Genomic DNA, 15,502 nt, shown 5'->3' with positions numbered 1-15,502 from the left:
TATTATTCGCATGATTAAAATGATTAAAGTGTGATTTGAACACTTGAACTCTCAGGTGGGATTTTTATGCTTTACGGTTAGACTACACCAATATTAATGTGTTACTCATTTGAATTTCATATGTAAATAAATAATTTTAAAATTATGTCAAATTACAAATAAATTCACGCCCAATTGGTTAAATAATTTTTTTTATAAAGACGATAAATACCAGTTTATAAAGATGTGTCAAGAAATAGATAAGTATAATGGTGCACCAATTACAGTGGCTTAACGACTTTTTAAAAATTTATTAACATGGCTAAATATCACATGAGACAATTTGAGTTCTACTATGTGCAAATCTGTTCGGGAACCAAACAGAATTAATTAAACCCTCAATATACAACTTTTAAGGGGAGAGAAACAATAACTTTTTGACATGAGATTTGTGAACATTAAATAAACAGTACTATTATAATATTTATGTATTGTTTTATATAATATACATAGTATTTTAACATTATTACGACCCAAAGATTCAACTTTAAATCTCTCTATTTACTATTCTCATCACATTCTATTAGACAAACCAATGGTAAGTTATCCTTCATTTTGGTGAGTCTATTTGGAAAAATGAAAAAAAAAACCTATCTCACGAAAAAATAGAATAAGAAAGAAAAAAAAAAAGCTGAAGTAGACTTAGAAAGACAAACGATAGCGTTGCTTGACAATCATTTTTTGACTTTTAGGGTTTACACTTGTCACATCTTGCTATGTATCACAAAAATAAAATAAAATTGAAAAAAACCAGGCAGGAGAAACACGAGTATATTATATATCAAATAAATTGACATTTCCACTACCTGATATGATCAATCATATATATAATCAATATAACCAATTAAAGAAACAAAAGGAAGACGGTCATTCAAGCAAGCGCAATGGTCCACACAATCTTCTCCTTCGGAACCCCACAACACAACGGTCAAATCATTACTTTCTTATTAGCACTCACAACAACAAATTAAAAAATAAATTAACATAATTAATATTAATCAACAACCTTAAAAACCAAACCAAAACATCAACAACCAACAAACCCCAACGGCTAGGCTAGATAATCCTATCAGCCAAACGACGGCAATCGCCGGAAAAAGTTAAACGGCGCCGGTGGCATATCACCTCGGAACCTCGGGTGACGTAGATAGTAATACCCCATCCCCAAACCCATCACCTTAAACGGCACCACATAACAAACCATCGCCGCGAGTAAACACACCGCCGCAAATATCCCCGTTGCCCTCGTGTCCCTCCACGTCATCAACGCCACAATTCTCTCCCCTTGTGCTGCCACGTCACCAAGCAACACTTGTCCCCTGCCTGCAAGCGCTCTTAGCCTATCATATCTGGCTCGCACGATCTCGGCTGTGCGCCCACTCGGGTACCCATCGAGCTCCTCATCGATCTCATCCGCGCCCACACCGTCCACGTGCGAGAGCCGTGCGTCAACTCCCTCTGGCCCACGTGCTCTTCCTCTGTACTTCCATGTGAGGACAAAGAACAAGTAGACGAAGGCCGTGGAAAGGATCATGTGCGGGCAGAGCACCATGGCGGTTACCAGGACGTGGACGAGCATTGTGGTCGGGAGTGTGCACCCAGGTGCGCACACCGTGCGCCCAACGAGCCAGTGCCGCGACTCCTGAGAGACAACTCACGACTCGGAACCAGTTGGCTTTACTCCGCCTCATGCTCCACGCGTGCGCATCCGTGTCGAGCATGTGTTGCACGACTTCGGGACCTAGTGGTGGCTCCGATCGAGCTAGCCGTGTGGATACGATTCGGACTGCTGTGTGTCTGAGCATGTCTTGTTGCGCCGGACTGAGTGGATGGATGTAGTGCATTCGTGGTAGCATGGGTGTGCCGTAGGCTTGGATTAGGCTTAGGAAAGAGAAGCATGTGAAACGGATTGCGAGCTCTAGTTCGCCGGTTTTCTTTGCGCCGGTTGGGTGGATTGTGATTAGTGGATATGTGTTTGTGTAAACACGGTTGGTATCGAGTGTGGATAATCGGATTCGGACTTTGCCGATTTTGGCATCACGTGGGGGTTTATTTTCGTCGGATGGTTTGAAGCGGGTGTTGTCGAAGACGGCGACGGTGAGGACGGTGCATGGGTCGAAGACGTCCCAGGCGTACTGCTCGTTCCAATGTGGATTGAATTGGTCGAGGATGGTGCGGGTGCGAGCCCATTTGGGGCCGTATTTGAGCACGACGTACGCGTCTGTGGAACCACTGGAACCGTCTTTGGCTACTTTCATTGGGATCAGGTTGGATGCGCCGCGAACGCCGACTTCGAGTGAGCCGATGGCTGGCTTCGAGAGCTGCTTCGATGCTGCACGGACGTCGCTGGCCGCGTGCGCGGCTTCGTCGAGCACGTGGTACCCACCCTCCAGGCAGACTCTGACGTGGACACGGCCGGCGTATGGGCGGGCTTCGTCGCCGGATAAATTCAGCCAACGAGACGGCGGCTCGGCGCGGTCATCGATGCGCCGGTGAATGCTCGACAGTGGGACCCGCGCCTGACCCACTTGCTGCCCCGCGGTAACGTCCTCGACCCCAACCGTGAGGAAAGGATCAAACGGCTCCGCTGCAACGAACACCAAGTCCTCGTTCCAACTCGGGTTAGCGGAGCTCGCTGCCGAACCCATTGAGACCCTGACCCGTTTTAAAAACCTGCCCGCCGAGCTGGGCCTTCACGTAGAGCTCTCGTGCTTTGAGATCCGAACTCGAGGTCGGTAGTCTGAGATCTTGCGTCTGGATCACCGTCAATCTCAAGTACCACAGTTTGGGAGAAAGATAAGCCTTGGATCGGGTATGGACGATGAGCCCGCCCGAATCCGATTGCCACGCCTCTTGGAAGGCCTCATCGGCTTGGGTCCCCACCCAAACGGCCAGCATAACATCATTCCCGGTAATCTCCTCCGCGGGGCCTTCAAGATTGTACCACTGTGGAGCGAGTGGGCTGTCCTGTGAAGCACGCTTGGGGACTTCCTGCAAGTCAAAGGAGACGGAGCCTAAGCTTACCTCGGCGGTGACCGTAGTCCCATCCTCCTTCTTCTCTTCCGTCTCCTCCCAAACGGACACATCCAGCGCCGTCGAGTTGAGGCTCGCTTTGTGGAATGCGAAGACCTGATCCCAGTCCGAGCATTTGACGGCCCTCGTACGGACGGTGTGACTCCCGATCACCGCTTTGGCGAAGATTGACCGGTCGGTGCTCGGATCGCGCTTGGCTCTTAAGAAGCGGACGAAGAGATAGGGCACGCGATCCACGAGATCGTAAGAGCTGGTGGTGGCGCGATCGCTGCTTGGTGGCCGGAGCTCGAGGTCGGTGAAACCAGGGCTTGCTGGCTCCTTCGCCGGTGATGGCGGCGGAGGTGGCGGAGGCGGGGCCAACACCACCGTTGAATCTGCGGCGGGCGCTGGCTTCTCCTCCTTCGGTTTCGCCTCCTCGGGCTTCGCATCCGCCGGAGGTGCCTTCTTCTCCTCCGCCGCCGCCGGCTTCTCTTCAGGTTTCTTATCCTCTTCTCCTTTCTTCTCGTCCTCTGGCTTCTTCTCTTTCTCCTCTGTTTTCTTCTCATCGGTGGCAGCCGCCTCATCGGGTTTCGATGCAGCAGGAGCCTCTCCCTCCGTCGCCGGCGGCGGCGCCTCGTCTTCATACCAAACCTTGACACCGATCTCCCCCTTGATCTGCGAGAACACGCTTCGTTTCTCCAACGGGTAGTAGATCAAACTCTCCGACCCCAATTTCGCGAAGCTTGAGCCGGAGATCTTCACTTTTCCCAAGAAGGTACCCTTCTTCCCAGTCTTCTTATCATTGTAGACATTGATCTCTAGCGTCTCAGAAACCATAGACTCAGGATCATGAACAAAGAACTCGAGACGCTCATCCCACTGGGGATTGAGATCCCGAAGCTTAGTCTTCGTCCGCCGTCGCTGGCCGTCAAAATCCACAATAGCATAAGCACTCGCCGTACCCTGCCCATCCTTAGGCATCAGGTTCCGCGCATTGCTCACCTCCACCAACACCTTCCTCCCTCCCCCTTCCGCCATTAATCCCGGCGAAATCCCTAGCTTTTTGCACCTAATTTGAACACTCTCCGGCGAGCAATTTGAAAAAAATTTAGTTGAAAAATCAGGGCCGGAACTAGACTTACAGGAAAAAGCAGTCGACCGTTAGGAAGTGGTGGAAGTGAGCTCTCAGCGATAGGGGCTTTTAAAACCCGAGCGGTAGCATGGGTACACGTAGGATCCGTACAACCGACACGTGGATCGCATCGAAGAGCGTGGAGTGTCTGGATCATTAATCTCCAAAACCCTCCTTGAATCTCAACAAATTCACGAAACTGCCACTGTGGTCCCGTAACGGTCGACCGTTGGAATGGCATTAATGGCAGGATTGAAATAAAGTAGGGAAGATAGTGGTGATTTATTGTGAATACCTGATCCATATGAACGTTGGGCGTGCATGAACGTTTTAGAAAATAACAAGTGCTAGCGGGTTTCATGTGGTGCTTATGAGTTATGAGGATGGTTCCTTAGTTTTTTAGACTTAACTAGATGACACTTTATTAGGGGAAATCAGGATCTTGGAATTAGTTTTTTGTTGGGGTTTGTAGGGTTATGTGATCTTGTCGGATGAAGATGGTATTCTAATTGGTTGGTGAAAAGCATGTGGGATTAGAACGTGGGGGAATAGAGAGAGTGGGTTGTAAAAGAGTGGAGAGCAATGGGGTTGATTAGGTGTACTTAATCAAGAGAGATTGATTAGCTAATTAATTACTCCATATTTTTGTTTTGGTGCTTATTGGTAACGTGTTCCCTCTAATGCCGTTGGGGAGTCATTTGATACCTGTGTATTTATTCTGCATGTGTTAAATGGTTTGAGCCATTTGATGAATTTTGGATTTGGCTTTTGGGATCAGAGTTTTGAGTTTTTTTTTTTTAAAGTTTCCCGGTTTGTTTGATTTTTTATATTTATTTTTTTAATCTTATATTTAAAAATTATCACCAACTTCACAAAGATTCAAAAATTTTTGATCAGTATAATTGGTGTGATGAATAAGAGAAATACATTTAAGATTATATATTTTATTGGCAAAAGGTATTGAATTAAGTGTAGCATGTCGTTTGTTGTATTGAATTTAATTATATTAAATTTTTAATTGTAATTTTATACATGGATTAACTTGGCTTGTAAAAAGTGTATTTAGTATTTCACTTATCATTATAACATCCCAACCATACGGATCAAAATAAATAAAAAATTAAAATTTACATTAACTTTATTGAACAATTTTGAAATAGAGATGGTAAAATGAATAAATACACAAAATAAATTTAGAGTCAATGGCCAAATAATATTTGATTTCAATCTTGAATTAACTTTAATAGTACTATTTATTATTAGTTTATGTGATTTTGTTGATAAAATTTACACCATTTTCTGCCCCGAGGTGATAGAATTGCTCTATTAATAAATGAAGAGGATTCAAAGAACAAGTCCTCTCATGCACATTAGCACTCGATGGTACCAAGCCATTTTGTCAAAGTTTAACTTTTAAATTAGTTTGGTTGGGTTTGACCCATGTTTCAATCAATCAATGTGGTCTTGGGAGTACATTGCTTGCTCCATAAATTTTGGAACATCTGCAATTTATTGTTAGTCTGGGTACATCAGGATTGTTGACTGTATTTGTAATTTAAATACTTTGGTACAAAAGGTATGGTTTTCGAACAAGTTTAGTTATTCTTGTGTAGCAAGACTAAAGATTGTTCAGCATATGCCTTGATTAGGGATCACTAATGCTTGATGCTAGTATTATTAGAGTTGGTCACTAAAGAAACAAATCCTTTGAATTAGATTTAGGTTTATTAGGGTTGGTTATTAGTTACGATCGCAATGGTCAAGCAATCATTTGATTCTCATACAAGCACAAGCGGAGGATTTTTTTTTTTAAATATTTATATTTTTTATTTTTTTAGGAACCGAACAAATCACTATAATTATAATGAAACTAGTAAAAAATCTTGAATGGGCCAAACACCAGTTAAGAGAGCCCAAATAATAGAATTTTTACTAAATATTTTTTTATAAATATATTTTTTCATCATATGTACTAATTTATAAAAAAATAAAGAGATTTGTACGGGAAAAAACTCCCTTTAAAAATAATTGTTTAAACTATATAGATTCATAAAAAAAACTAGATTTATAAAACTATACATTCAAATTTATAAATAAAAGTAGAACAAATTTGTAAAAATTATATATATATATTTATTTAAATATAAAAAATTTTAATGGGGGATTTGTAAAAATAAGAAGGGGCATAGCTCTTTTCGGCCACCCTTCGCTCAGCTTATGTGTATAATTAACATGAAATAAATAACATTAACATTTAACAACAATCACATTTCTTTAAAAATATTTAAATTTCCCATCCTAACTTGAAAGGACCAGCTGGCCTAATCAGAGCCTCAACGGTCAAATTCTGTAAAACCAAAAATAGAAAGGAAAAAAAAGAAAAAAAAAACCTTCTTATATTCAGAAATATAGGATAAACCTCTCAGTGCTTGGCCGCTAACTCTTCTCCTTCTTTCTACTTCGTCATTGTAGAGTGCGCGAGCGGGAGGAAAAAAGCCATGCTTGCAAACCCTAGCGTCCATGGCCGACCTCCTTTTTCTCCCTCTTTCTCTCTCTCCTACTCCTCATGTAACTCTTGGCTTTTCCCTCTCGCCAGAGTACCCAGGCTTCAGCCTTTCTCTTCTCTTGGAGTCCTTAGAATGAGGCGAAGGGTATCCACCATTAGGGCCTATATGGCCTCGGAGAGTCCAGCAGTATGCGGTGATGACGATGAGCGTTTTGCCCCCCAGGCCATCTCTGTCAAGATTCCCATCGGTGATCGGCATGTGAGCATTTGGTTTTGAATTTTAGAAAATCAAGGACTTGTTTTTTCTCTTTTTTCTTTTGATTCGTTGTTTAACTTGAAGTTCTTGAAGTGATTTTTTTCTTTATTTATCCTGAGGGGTAATGTCATCGTTGGTTTCTGATGAGTTTCCTAATTTCTTGTGAGTTTTCTTTCTGGTAGTTTGCTCTGCTTCTAGTGCTGAAGTAAACCTCTATGTTTTCTGTTTTTCATTGTTATTGTTTGGATAGTTGAGTGGAATGTGTAATGTTCCATTGGTGACCGGCATGTGAGTATTTGGCTGCTCTCTCAAGAATTTCCTTGAATTCAAGAAAGTTAAAAAATTGTTTCCTTTTTCTTCAATTTGTTGTTTAACTTGAAGTTTTTGAAATGATGCTTTTTTGAGAGAACCCTGTAATGGCATTTGTTGGTTTCTGATGATTTTCGTAATTTCTTGTTTTGTTTTTTTGGTGGTTTACTTTACTTCCCGTGCTGACCTAACCTTTTTCATTTTCAATGTTATTGATTGAATAATTGAGAGAAATGTGCTATGAGATATGTTCTCTTGCAGATTTTGGTGGAGACTGGTCATATTGGGAGGCAAGCTAGTGCTTCTGTCACAGTAACTGATGGTGAAACTGTAAGCTGAGAACCCTTCTTCACTTTATATAAATTGATTCTTTCTGAAGTGAAATTGAAAAATGAATGCACTGCATTTTATACGATTGTTTTGGTTCTCCAATCTAAACACTGCACTGAATTTGTTGTGTGGCTACTAGCTCGAATATAAAATTTTTTAACAGTTTTTGTGGAATCATGATACTTATTCCGGTTTTTGAGGCTTTATTCTTGGTCCTCAATGTTGGCAACATAGAGATCACATGTGGGTTACTTTTCATAATTTTCAATAATGAGTTCTATTCTTCAGCCTTGTAAATCAAAGTTTAAGAAAACATGATAATAAGTTGGTTGTGCATGTGGTTATAAGTGCAACATTGAATGCTTATGGTCTATAATCCTTATACATGATGTTGTGGATAGTTGAAGATGATGGGATGTATCACATAAAGCCTTTAAGCTTACTGCCAAAACCTGAACACTTAATCATAAGGTCAGCTAAACTAGGCAAGAAATGCCCATTTGTGTAGGTGCAGCTGTGTTAATTGAAATAGTGTCAATCTTTGCTTGGGGTATCTGAGGAGAACCTGCTCAGTATCATAATAAGATATTGCACATGTCATGTGGATGGTTTTCATTCTGCATTATTTATTTACATATTATTTGGTTTTTTGCTCCCCTTTTGCGTAGTGGGCTGTTTTTTTTCCTGTGGTTCTGATGCTTGTTTTGAGCATGTTCATTTTAAGTCACCAAACCAAAGCACACTTTTTTCTTCTCATCAACTAATGCAAATATTATATTGAGATGTTTGCTATTATATTTCTTCCTGGCCAATTACAAAAATGAAGGTTTAATTGCAACTTCTCTTTTAGGTATATCTATTTGATTCTTCCTGTCCATAGTTGAGCATAACAAGCATTGTCTGCTGAAGCTGGGTGTATTGTGACAATCATCTTTCTGGACACATTTGTGATTTATCTTTCTCCTTGGGTCGTTCAAAAGTTTGTGTTGTTATGCTGTGAACATCCGTCTGTTGTTAACTATATTATGTTTAGATTTGTGGAACCTCTACTTTGCAATTTATTACTTCACCATCCTATACTCCTTGGCCATTTCCTATTTCCTACCATGCACTGACGGTAGATGGGGAATTTTATTTTATTTTTTGAGTCATCGACTTTCAAGTTATAGTTTCCTTTCATGCCCAATAAATCGCAGGCCTCTGTTCAAATTTTGCTAGAAAATGTGCATTTCGCAAACTGATTATTAATATCTGCCTTCTGCACCGTCAGTTTCCTGAAACATGTGGTTTATTTGGTGAGGCTCACTACCATGCCCATAAATTTAGTGGTTTAACTTTTCCAGATTATTGTGAGCTTTTACTGATATCTTGGTTTTGGATATTGGAAAAAAGGTGCCTGTATAATTTGTTAATGATTCACATTTATGATTGTCCGTGACCAACCTTCACGAGAATATATTTTATATTTTAAATATTTGTTAAAATTTGTTTATAATAAGTTATTTTTTTATAACATAATTCTAACAGTATACTAGTTTTTAGCGTGCTAAATAACTGTATGTATACTCTCCTTACATTTCTTACTGGATATTTGGTGTACTTAAAGTTTAATTACTTTAGTAATTTCCAACCTTTGATTTCAAATGCTGGGCCTCGTTCGAAAGGTTTTCCAAGAGATCAATGACACATGCAATCTTCTAATATGACCAACATGTTAGTGACACAATATGCGGAAGTTTGACTCATGCATGTGAGATTATGTTGGTGAGCTTTGTGTATCATATATATGAAATTATGAACTGTAACTATATCTTTTCAGTTTCTGCTGATTAGATTTTTTGTTGTTCATGAAGCTTGTTTGTGCAAAGATGCAAAAGAAGTTCAGAAGATCTGAAACTTTTGGCTTTTTTAAATACTTTTTCACTATAAGTGAAATCCTCCAAATTTGTTGAGAGTGGAATTTTATTGAAAGCAAATAGTTATTTCTTGTACGCAATTATCTGCCATCAACAATTTAAAGCCTTATTATTTAAGATTAGTATCTGATTTCCTTGTTAATGTTGTTGCATTTTTTATTTCCTGTGACATAAGAAAGCCAGTTGGTCTGTTATGGTCAACTAGCGGAGGAATACATTTTGTCTCTATTAACATTTATCTCGTTTCTTTTTCCTTCGGTTTGTTTAGATTGTGTATTCTTCAGTTTGTTTGGCTGATGTTCCAAGTGAGCCTTCTGATTTTTTCCCTCTCTCAGTAAATTATCAAGAGCGTCTTTCAGCTGCAGGCCGCACAAGGTATCAATTACAATAGCTATCTATAGTTATCTTAATTTATCATAGTCTAAATTATAATTCATTCTAATATTGGTTAATTTTCACTGTGGTTTAGTGGAGGGTTTTTCAAACGGGAAGGGAGAGCAAAGGATCATGAGGTTTGAGTAATCACCTTTGTAATAGATAGAAAAGCATGATTTGATATTTTCTTATGTTGATTCCTAATGTGTGATTCCCTTTGATGATTTTGACATGTATCTTTTCTTCATTCGAATGATTTTTACATACTCTGCGAGTGTTTGCCTAATTCTTCTTCATTGTTATTGGTGAAAGGGAGCAGGAGCCACTCTGGGAATTTGACTGTGTATGGCTATTTGCTTTCTTATCATCTCCTTTTATGTTACCATACGAGCAGCCATATATTGAGAATGTAGATAACATTTCACCAAAAAAAAAAAGAAAAAAAGGAAAAATAATAGAATGTAGAAATTCCAAACCAGGTTTAAGAGACAGTTTCATGCATGTTGAAATGCTATGTGATAAAATGACTAATTTCTATCAAATTGGTGGCTCTAGTTTATGAATTTTGAGATAGGAGTGTGCCTTTGAAAGTAGAGATCACATTTGACAACTGTATCATGACAGTGGCACTCTGTATAAACAAATTTTTTAAGACTAATCATGCTTATTGCATATATTTGTTCATTGCTTCAAAAGCGGTTGGTGTGACGGAATTCACCTTTTTGTTACTGTATTTGAACAGTTCTCTAGGTTTATCAGCAAATGGACAGCACATGGTCCTTCTTTCAGTTTCCTTATTGTCATCATTCCATGATTAACACACTTTCTGTTTTATATTGAAAGTAACAATGAAAGATTTTGCTTTTTCACCGCACATGAGTGACTGTATTAATCCTGAAATAAAATCAACCTGAGGGTTTATCTTTTCCTTGAATTTCTATTGCATTTTGATTCAGATAATATTACTTTTGTACTATCTTCTGTGAATTTCGAATTAGGCTTGTGCAGCATGCCTTATAATTTTCTTGTGTAACAGATGGAGGAAACATGCAGTTATATTGTATCATTAATGATTTTAGTATACCTAAACTTCTTTTAATGGAATAGGTTATAGGGCATTGTCTTGATTTATGACAAATTTGAATCAGTTGATGGATAATTTACTAACCAAATCTGTTACTAGGCCTCATGGAGTATTGAATATTAATGACAAATTTGTATCATCATTTCATGCAGGTGCTCATATGCAGATTGATAGATAGACCGTTGCGTCCAACCATGCCAAAGGGTTTCTACTATGAAACACAACTATTATCATGGGTATTCTTTATATTATTCCATTTTGTGAATTACCTATACTTGATTTGATATGCTTTCTTTTTGTAATTTATTTCTAATTTGCACATGTGAATATTTTTAGTTATGCTTTTGTTTATTCTCCTCGTTACCTGTATTTATGTACCTCCCTCAAGCTTATTAAAGAGAGTTTTGGTTCAACCTGAACTTTTTAAAGCAGTTTGCGGAACACACTATCATGGAATTGTTTTACATTTACGTACAGGTGTAAAATCACTTAGAAACAAGAAGAATGCAGAGTTTTGATTTGATCGCCAGTCACTTTCTTCAGATGAGAAGCCTATAAAAAGGAGCTTAGATTCTTTGAATAGTGTGGATTTGCTCATTCATGTGGGTTCAATAATATTTCCTAGATTAATTTGATTGGCAAACATACACAAAACAATCCTAAAGGATTATTTGCAAGGACAACTTAAATTTAAAAGTTATATACTGTAGAGAATCATTGATCACTAACTTCCTAGAACTTGCTGACTGATTTTCAGGGATTTGATTTATTGTCTATTGCTGTATAGCTGTAAATTTATTTTTTTACAAGTGTAAGATGCCTATAAAAGAGTGTGTGGTTCTTTCTTCTAGAGATATAATACAAGTGAAAACTTCTCTTCTTTTTTCCAGAATTTCAGCAATACAACAAACTCTTTCTTCTTTAGTTAGAAACTCAACCTGGTATCAGAGATATCTTAATTAGCCTATTTTTTCTTACTTCCTCCTACGGTCTTCTACTATCTTTTATTTCTATCATTCTTTGACCCAATTATCATGTCAGAAATCTCAAAATCAACTTCTGTGTTTTCTGTCAACACTAACTCCTCTAAGCTGCCAACTGAATCTCATCAGAATCTCATCATTCTGTCCAAATAACTACTATCCGCCTCAATGGAAACAATTTCCTTAGATGGTCACAATCAGTCAGAATGTATATTAGAACAAGAGGAAAGATTGGTTTTTTAACAGGTGATATTCCTGAGCCAAGGAGTGATGTATTCAGATCTTGGTAATCAATCTCAAATATATGAACTACAACTCAAGTTGGGGGAAGTTTATTAAGGTGAGCATTCTAGCACTAAATATTTCAACATTCTCAAGGGCTTGTGGCAGGATCTTGACATATTTAATGATGACTATGAGTGGAAGAATACGGATGACTGCAATTACTTTGAAAAGACCGAAGAAAACTCACATGTTTTCAAAATTTTGGCTAGGCTTAATGTTGAGTTTGATGAAGTACAAGGAAGGATTATAGGTTGTCAACCTCTCCCCTCCCTCGATGAAGTGTTTTCTAGAAGGACGTCGTGACGAAAGTAGGAGAAATATCATGTTTGGAAAAAAAAACCAATGTGGGGGAAATGGTAAATTCTGTATTGATAGGAACTGCTGCTATTGCCTATCGTCCTGCTCATGCCAAGGCTGGCGTTGGTGTGATGTTTGCAATAAACCACGACATTCTCGGGAAACATGCTGGAAGTTGCATGGAAAACTTGCTGATTGGAAACTTGTTGAATGGAAGAACAACAAATCAAGTAATATGACTGCTCCTGTCAAAGCACACAATGTTGAAGCCCTTTCTTTGAGCCAAGGACAAATTGAATAGCTATTGCAACTATTGAAAACCACTCTGCCAGCTCCTAGCACTCCTATAGCATCTTTGGTTCAAACAGGTAGAACTTTGTGTGCCTTTTTTTCCTTCATTATCTTTATCATGGATAATAGATTCAGGTGCCTTTCACCACATGACTAGTCTATCCCATTTGTTTATCTCATATGAACCTCTTTTTGGAAATCACAAAGTGCGTCTTGCAGATGGAAGCTTATCCCCCATTGCTAGTAAAGGTTCAATTCGCTAATCAGATAATCTTACTTTGAAATTTGTCTTGCATGTCCCAAAACTATCCTGCAATCTTCTATCAGTGAGACGCCTATCCAAAGATTCTAATTGTCTTGTCATCTTTGATACCTATTGTTGCACATTCTAGGATTTGAACACGGGGATGATGATTGGCAATGCTAGAGTGATAGAAGATCTTTACTATTTTGAAGACAACAAAACTGAGAGTAAACAAGCTCATGGTTTTATTGGTAGTGTTTGTTTAAGCCTTATGCATGATCAAATAATACTATGGCATAATAGACTAGGACATCCTTGTTTTCCGTATTTAAAGTATGTTTTCCAAATCTATTTGAAAAATTGGATTGTAATACTCTAGTTTGTCAAACCTGTCTTTTAGCCAAAAGCCATCGTAATCCTTATAAAACCAAACCATATTGTCCTTCTAAACCTTTTAATTTGATTCATAGTGATGTTTGGGGTCAATCCAAGATTGCTACTTGAACTGGGAAAACATGGTTTGTCACATTCATTGATGATCATACTCTTATGTTGGATCTTTCTAAGACTCAAAAAGTGAAGTAGTAAAGCTGTTCAAAGATTTCTATTCTAGGGTTGAAAATCAATGTCACACCAAAGTAAGTATTCTTCGAAGTGACAATGGAGCAAAATTTTTTAATGGATGTCTAGGAGGTTTTTTACTTGAAAAAGGTAATTCTACATCAAGCAATCTGTATAGATGCACCCCAACAAAACGGGATTGCAGAATGCAAAAACAAACATTTACTTGAAGTAGCTTGGGCTCTTATGTTTCACATATAACTTTGGGGAGAAGCTGTTTTAACAAGTCGCTATTTGATTAATAGAGTGCCTACTAGAGTCCTAAACTATGAAACTCCTTTACAAACTCTCAAAAGATCTTTTCCCAACACTCATGTTTTCACTGATCTTCCTTTAAACATTTTTGGTTGCATAGTTTTTGTCCATATTCCGCCTCATTTTTCGATTCAAACTTGATCCTCGAGCTGAAAAATGTATTTTCATAGGATACTCTCCAAATAAAAAAGGGTTATAATTGTTTTAACCCAGTCACCAAAAAACTCCATGTTAGTATGGATGCTCAATTTCTTGAAAACATTCCTTTTTTATAAAAAAAAACTACTTTTAAGGGAGAGAGTTTGAATGAAGATCAGTTTTGGCATCTTGTTCAACCAAAATCACTGTATTTTTTCCTGAAATAAATCAAGAAATGAGTACTTTACCAATCGAAAATTGGGAAAATTCCGATGATCTTTTTATGCCAAGTAGAACTGAATCACAAATAGGGGGAGAAACTTTACCACCTATGTCCGTTGAACTTCGTGTTTATACTAGACGCAAATTGGCTCCAAATACTAGGGATCTTCCAGCTAATCTCGAGCATGACCAATCAACAGCCCCTACTTCAACAAATCTAGGTAGTCTTTCTACAAATTTTGCATCTATAAATTCCATTTCTCCAACTCCTTCAGATCTTGATATTTCTATTGGTATTCGTAAAGGAGTTAGGACTTGTACCAACTATCCTATAGCAAAACATCTTTCCTACCAATGACTCTAAAAATATAAAAGCTTCACAACAAATGTTTCTCACTTGTTTATGCCAAGGACTATACATGAAGCACTAGGACACACAGAATGGAAGTCAGTAGTGTATGAAGAAATTAGAGCACTTCAAAAACAGAAAACATGGGAAGTTGTTGATGCACCTAAAGAAAAGAAGACAATCAGGTGCAAATGGGTTTTCACAATCAAATGCAAGGCTGATGGAGCATTGAGATACAATGCTAGATTAGTTGCTAAAGTTGTTGATGCACCTAAAGAAAAGAAGACAATCGGGTGCAAATGGGTTTTCACAATCAAATGCAAGGCTGATGGAGCATTGAGATGCAATGCTAGATTAGTTGCTAAAGGCCTCAAACAAACTTATGGAATTGACCACCAAAAAACCTTTGCACCTGTTGCAAAAATTAATTATGTTAGTGTATTATTTTCTCTTGCAGTAAACTTAAATTGGCCCTTGCATCAATTAGATATAAAGAATATTTTTTTAGATGGTGATCTTGAAGAAGAGGTGTTCATGGACTTACCACCAGGCTTTGAAGAAGAATTTGGAGAAAAGAAATTCTGCAGATTAAAGAAGTCATTATATGGCTTTAAACAATCCCTCAGGCGTGGTTTGATAGATTTAGAAAAGTTGTAAAAATTCAAGGATATGTTCAAAGTCAAGCTGATCACATAATGTTCTATAAACACTCAGAAGAGGGGAAAATTGTTGTCTTGATAGTATATGCGGATGATATCATCCTCAATGGAGATGATTTCTTTGAACTTGGAAGATTAAAGAAGGCCTTGGCGAGTGAATTTGAGATAAAGACTTGGGTCCTCTAAGATACTTTCTTGG

General features: G+C 38.4%; 2 protein-coding genes across 3 annotated transcripts in view; one reads left to right on the top strand and one right to left on the bottom strand.

Annotated features, from left to right (window-relative positions):
• Positions 1-820: 820 nt before the first annotated feature.
• On the bottom strand, positions 821-4,207 carry LOC120278139 (FT-interacting protein 3). The gene is given in 3 exon segments (XM_039285061.1): positions 821-1,627; positions 1,629-2,699; positions 2,701-4,207. Coding segments are annotated over 3 exon segments (2,979 nt in total). The 5' UTR covers positions 4,090-4,207; the 3' UTR covers positions 821-1,108.
• Positions 4,208-6,622: 2,415 nt separating this feature from the next.
• The window catches only part of LOC120277316 (probable polyribonucleotide nucleotidyltransferase 1, chloroplastic), a 30,190-nt gene continuing 21,310 nt past the window's right edge, over positions 6,623-15,502 (top strand). Inside the window, exons 1-6 of one of the 2 annotated variants that reach the window (XM_039284107.1) lie at positions 6,623-6,948; positions 7,516-7,584; positions 9,836-9,875; positions 9,970-10,012; positions 10,188-10,218; positions 11,112-11,195. In XM_039284107.1, coding sequence (XP_039140041.1) covers positions 10,008-10,012; positions 10,188-10,218; positions 11,112-11,195 — 120 coding nt within the window. In that variant the 5' untranslated portion in view covers positions 6,623-6,948; positions 7,516-7,584; positions 9,836-9,875; positions 9,970-10,007. Of the gene's footprint in view, positions 6,949-7,515; positions 7,585-9,768; positions 9,876-9,969; positions 10,013-10,187; positions 10,219-11,111; positions 11,196-15,502 lie in introns of both variants that reach the window. The other variant, XM_039284105.1, reaches the window with a different exon arrangement.

This window comes from Dioscorea cayenensis, chromosome 15 (genome assembly GCF_009730915.1).
Source record: "Dioscorea cayenensis subsp. rotundata cultivar TDr96_F1 chromosome 15, TDr96_F1_v2_PseudoChromosome.rev07_lg8_w22 25.fasta, whole genome shotgun sequence".
Lineage (NCBI taxonomy): Eukaryota > Viridiplantae > Streptophyta > Magnoliopsida > Dioscoreales > Dioscoreaceae > Dioscorea > Dioscorea cayenensis.
Note: the sequence above shows the minus strand (reverse complement) of the source record. Positions and strands in the feature narration are given on the sequence as shown.